At 45.6% G+C, this 6,199-nt stretch overlaps 1 protein-coding gene across 1 annotated transcript; it reads left to right on the forward strand.

Annotated features, from left to right (window-relative positions):
* Nucleotides 1-1,299: 1,299 nt before the first annotated feature.
* Nucleotides 1,300-3,400, forward strand: LOC143766796 (E3 ubiquitin/ISG15 ligase TRIM25-like). Its single transcript, XM_077254754.1, has one exon. It carries the CDS (start codon nucleotides 1,372-1,374, stop codon nucleotides 2,815-2,817), a length of 1,446 nt encoding a protein of 481 aa, XP_077110869.1. The 5' UTR covers nucleotides 1,300-1,371; the 3' UTR covers nucleotides 2,818-3,400.
* The last annotated feature ends 2,799 nt before the right edge of the window (nucleotides 3,401-6,199 follow it).

The following is a 6,199-nucleotide window of genomic DNA, read 5'->3' on the forward strand; positions in this document are numbered from 1 at the left end:
GATGAGGCTCCACATATTAGCTTATAGAGCGAAAAAAGCAGCAAAATCACACTGTTCATCCGCGTAGGCGCCATTTTCATCTAATCACATCCACTTAGACATAAAAAAAGCAGCAAAATGTCTCTATGAAAAAAACAGCAGAAAAATAACACAGCATTCATGCTACATGTGAACACGGCCTAACTATCCAAGCAAAGTGGATGAAAGCCCCACCCAATGTGCATAGGCTCCTATATGGAGCCTGAAAAAAAACACATGTAATAAACACTCTGTTGCGTCTTTAAGTGCAAAATTAAAGTTTTTTTTATTTTTTAGTTATTTTATAGGAGAAAAAAAATCTCTAACGTATATTTTACCCCTAGAATATAGTTAAATAGAAAAGCACTGGGATATAGAGCTGTATCTCTGTGTAACAGCAGATGAATGTACAGAAAATTGTACTAGACGTGACAGTGCAGCCTGTAGCTCTTTGCTGCTGCCTCCAATGCTACAGGATGCGAGTTCAAATCCTGTGTGAAGACTAGACTCCAAGAAAACAGAAGAAGGAGTTAATGAAATAAATACAGTGAGGTATAGAGAAGAAAGATGCAACCCTCTTCCCTGGGGATGAGGAACTACTGAGCAATGGACAAGTCATGGCAGTCGGGACGGCTCTGCAAACAGGTTTCTTTATGGGGTTGGTTGGGAGGAGAAGCCAGAAGCTGAACGCTCTGGGAATGGACACTTTGAGGGTGGACACTTTGAGGGTGGACACTTTGAGGGTATGTGCACACGTCCGGATTTCTTCAGGAATTTTTGCGTTTTTTTTGCGGAATTCCCCGATAAAAACGCAATAATTCTGCACAAAAAAAACGCTTAAATTATGCATCCTATCATTTAGAATGCATTCCGCATTTTCTGTGCAAATTTTGCATTTTTTTTCCGCAAAAAAAAAAGCAATCCGCAAAAAGAAGCAACATGTTCATTGTTTTTGCGGATTTTTTGCGGATTTCCCATGATTTTGGAGTGTCAGGAGGAAATCCGCAAAAAATCCGCTAAAATTCCGCCCAAAAAAAATTGCAGATTTCTGGCAGAAATGTCCAGATTTTGTCAGGAAAATTTCTGCAAGAAATCCTGACGTATGCACATACCCTGAGACTTCAAACGTTGGAGACTAGCACCGATCTCCCCTTTCCTGATGGTTTGTTACAGTGTGTCAGTACAGTTTAGATCCCAGAGGATTGACTAGTGATAAGAAGCAGGTGTGAGGAGCATGGCTCCAGCCCTACAAGGAGCTTCCTATGATATCAGAAGCTGTGGTCCTGGCTGGTGACTCCATGGGTGTGGACAAACTCACACGGACTTTCTCTTTCATTTCCTTTTGCTTTCACAATGGCCAGCGTGAGAGAGGAACTGCTCTGCCCCATCTGTCTGGAGATATTTACTAGCCCCGTGACCCTGTTGTGTGGACACAACTTCTGCTGGAATTGTATCAGTAATGCGTTGGACAGAAGAGCGTCCAGTTTCTACACGTGTCCCCAATGTAGGAAGACGTTCCGGTCAAGACCCGTCCTAACCAAGAACACAACCCTGGACAACATCGCCAGACTGTTCGCCTCTCCGAAAGTGGCGTCCGTCTATTGCACCTACTGCGAGCCTCTGATCCCTGCCATAAAAACGTGTCTGCAGTGCGAAACCTCCATGTGCAGCAGGCATCTCCAACATCACAACAGGTCGGTGGAACATGACTTGATGGACTGTAATGCTTCTCTGCACGATAAAAAATGCCCCATCCATAATAAGATCTTGGGGTATTATTGCCCAATGAATGCCACATGTATCTGCGTGTCCTGCTGTTTGTCTGGAGAATATCGGGGGCTCCCGGTGGAGCCGCTCAATGTGGCCCATGAGAAGAAGAAAAAAATGCTTCAAAAGCTTCTAAGCATATTGGCCACAAAGGCAGAAGACACCAAAAGACGAGTGATGAACCTGAAGAACATTCAAAGGGTTCTGAGGAAGGTTGATATCCAAGGCGAAACTCTACCAGGTGGGACCTTGATTACCGAGGAGAAAAAGTTCCATGTCACTAACCAGATCATGGAGCTGGAGAGGGAAAAACAGCAGCTGGAAATTAAGACTTTTTGGGTTGTGGAACTGTCCAGGCAAATGGACCCCATATACTTCCTAGAAGATGTGGCCATAGATTCTGAAGACTGTACTGAGACGTTGCATCTGGATACGGCACTGATCACGGGCACTGCACCCAAGTATCTACTTGATATTGCATCAAAAGCTAAAAAGTGGTGGTTCCCCGACCAGAGGCCTGCATATGTCATTCTCAATGTGAACACGGCAGCTAGCAACCTACTGGTGTCCGATCACCAGAAAGCCGTCACCTACACGGACATGCACCAGCCTCGCCCCGAAACACCAGAAAGGTTTGAGCAGAACCAGGTTTTAAGTGTTAATATGTTCTCCTCGGGGCGACATTATTGGGATGTGGAGTGCAGTCAGGTGGGAGACTGGATGATAGGAGTGTGTTACGCCACCATGGACAGGAAAGGTAAAAAATCATTTTTGGGGTGTAACAGCAGATCGTGGTGTCTGCGGAGACGTGATCACGAGTTCTGGGTACAGCACGACACTCGGTGTGTCCACTTGCCCCACGTGACATCCTGCGATTACGTGAGGGTGTCTCTGAATTGTAAGGTTGGACAGTTGACCTTCCATAGTGTTGGTTGCTCCATCAGACACCTATACACCTACAATATCGTCTTCACCGAACCCTTACATGCTGCTTTTACCCTATTCAGTGGTGGCTTGAAGATCCGGGATTAAGAAGACGTATTACAGAAGGTTGGATCTTCTGGGTGAGATCAATGGAGGCTTCAGATATGGACTCTGAAGAACATTTCAGATGGGGAGGTCTCCTTGGGCTTCATAGTCCTCCCTAGACCCATAGTTTGTATATGGAGGCTTCTGATATGGACTCTGAGGAACATTTTCAGATGGGGAGGTCTCCCTGGGCTTCATAGTCCTCCCTAGACCCATAGTTTGTATATGGAGGCTTCTGATATGGACTCTGAGGAACATTTTCAGATGGGGAGGTCTCCCTGAGGTCCATAGTCCTCCCAAGACCCATAGTCCCTATTACTGAAAACTCAGTGACAAGTGATTGGGCCAGAATAGTACTTATGGCTCATAATTGGCATTTATTATAATTTACAGCAGGGTAAGGCGGCCATACACATGGGATAACTGATGGGTCCAAGGTCGAGGGGCTGACAGCGATCTCTCGCCCCACCATACCCATGCATGCTTGGAGTAAGCCGCTGCCACAACTGCTCCGTCCTTGCCTCCTACAACATGAACAGTTTAACAGCTGCACTGTGTTTTAATTTTTTATTATTGTGATTTTTCACATTTTTTTTTTAAATTATTTTATTTTTTTTAAATATTAGACTTAGAGATATATATATATATATATATATATATATATATATATATATATATATATATATATATATATATATATGTATATATATATATATTTTTTTTTTAAGAAGTGGTCTTTTAAAGTAACGCTAAAATGTATGTCTAAGTGCCATTATTTAAGGCTCATCTTCATAGATGGGTTCTGTCGGATAGTGCTTGTACATAAAAACCATTTTGTAATTTACTGCACATTCGAATTTGCAGTTGTTCTTGAGATATTAACACTTTTCTTTTGCTTACAGCTCATTGCCTTGGAGACCGACCACTGCGGCTGCCTACCTTATAAGCACCGCGCATATGGTCGGTCTCCAAGGCAACAGGCTGTAAACAACAGAAAATATTAATAATCAGTAAACTGTGGAATTTAGGAAGATGGGAATGACCTAGGCTAGATGCACTGAACGCCCGTGACCCGACTCCTATGTTGTGCCACAGTGAATGGTTCTGTCGGGGGTTTCGCCCAAATCCCTCTATTTCGGAGCTTCAGATGGAGCCACAAAAGTGTGTCCCGAAGAACCAAGCTTACTTATGTATATAAATAGTTTTTTACTTTGTTTTCCTTTATTGTATTTGCACCAAAAGGGGAAAAAAATAATTTTTAAAGTATTTTTTATGTATAAAATGGTTAAATGGTACGAAACAATAAAAGTTTACACTTCTATAACTTGTGTGTCATTGATCAGTTCTGATAAGTAGGAAAGCGCCCCTGTAATCACCAGTTAACGTTAGACGCTCCTGGGTATGTACGGTGCACATCCCCCGGGTAGTGGCACCGTCATGTTTCACCTGGATAGTAGTAGTACTGTCGTCCGGGTCATGTCTCACCTGAGGAGTAGTAGTAGTACCGTCCGGGTCATGTTTCTCCTGGGTACTGGTAGCTGTACCGTCCGGGACGTGTTTCACCCAGGTACTCGTAGTTGTACCATCCGGGTCATACTTCTCCCGGGTACTGGTGATTGTGCCGTCCGGGTCATGCTTCTCCCGGGTACTGGTAATTGTGCCGTCCGGGTCATGCTTCTCCCGGGTACTGGTAGTTGTACCGTCTGGGTAATGTTTCGCCCGGGTACTGGTAATTGTGCTGTCCAGGTCATGTTTCTCCCGGGTACTGGTAATTGTGCCGTCCAGGTCATGTTTCTCCCGGGTACTGGTAGTTGTGCTGTCCGGGTCATGCTTCTCCCGGGTACTGGTAATTGTGCTGTCCGGGTCATGCTGCTCCCGGGTACTGGTAATTGTGCTGTCCAGGTCATGCTTCTCCCGGGTACTGGTAATTGTGCCGTCCGGGTCATGTTTCGCCCGGGTACTGGTAGTTGTACCGTCCAGGTCATGTTTCTCCCGGGTACTGGTAATTGTGCTGTCTGGGTCATGTTTCTCCCGGGTACTGGTAATTGTGCCGTCCGGGTCATGTTTCGCCCGGGTACTGGTAGTTGTACCGTCCGGGTCATGCTTCTCCCGGGTACTGGTAATTGTGCCGTCCGGGTCATGCTTCTCCCGGGTACTGGTAGTTGTACCATCCGGGTCATGTTTCGCCCAGGTACTGGTAATTGTGCTCAGGGGTGGATTAAGTGTAGCCAGGGCCCCGAGCTGTTCAGACACTGTGGGCCCCCCCATCATGTGACGGGGGGTCATGTTACGGGGGGTCATGTGATGGGGGGGGGGGGTCATGTTATACCTTAACCAGATTATTCCAGAAAAATGGCCGGGCTCTACTCTACTGTAACCTATTAAATATTTGTTAAAATATGCAATACAATTTAGCTATATTTTGATTTATTTTTCAATTTTTAAAATGACCAATATCACATACAATGATCAAATACCACCGCGCCATGACCAGACCACAAATTACAACCACAGTGATCGAATAATATCACATACAAGGAACAAATACCGCTACACCATGTCAAGACCACATATTACCACCACTTGGTGACCAAATAGCACATACAAGGGACAAATACCACAACACCATTTCCAGACCACATATTACCACCACATAGTGAATGAATACTACAATACTGATCAGTAGGGTTGAGCGAAACGGGTCGTTCATTTTCAAAAGTCGCCGACTTTTGGCAAAGTCGGCGTCTCATGAAACCGAGCCGATCCCAGCGTTGCATCGGCCATGCGGTACGCGACTTTCGCGCCAAAGTCGCGTTTCAATGACGCGAAAAGCGCCATTTCTCAGCCAATGAAGGTGAACGCAGAGTGTGGGCAGCGTGATGACATAGGTCCTGGTCCCCACCATCTTAGAGAAGGGCATTGCAGTGATTGGCTTGCTGTCTGCGGCGTCACAGGGGCTATAAAGGGGCGTTCCCGCCGACCGCCATCTTACTGCTGCTGCTCTGAGCTTAGGGAGAGGTTGCTGCCGCTTCATTAGAAGCAGGGAGAGCGTTAGGCAGGGTCCACTAACCACCAAACCGCTTGTGCTGTAGCGATTTCCACTGTCCAACACCACCTTCGGTGTGCAGGAACAGTGGAAGCTATTTTTTTTTTTCTCTCAGCGCTGTAGCTCATTGGGCTGCCCTAGAAGGCTCCGTGATAGCTGTATTGCTGTGTGTACGCCACTGTGCAAAACAACTGCTTTTTTCAAAGCACATATCCTCTTGTTCCTTCCTTTCTGCACAGCTATCTTTTTTGTTTGTCCACACTTTTTATTTAATTTGTGCATCAGTCCACTCCTTATTGCTGCCTGCCATACCTGGCTGAGATTACTGCAGGGAGATAG

This window comes from Ranitomeya variabilis, chromosome 4 (assembly GCF_051348905.1).
Source record: "Ranitomeya variabilis isolate aRanVar5 chromosome 4, aRanVar5.hap1, whole genome shotgun sequence".
Lineage (NCBI taxonomy): Eukaryota > Metazoa > Chordata > Amphibia > Anura > Dendrobatidae > Ranitomeya > Ranitomeya variabilis.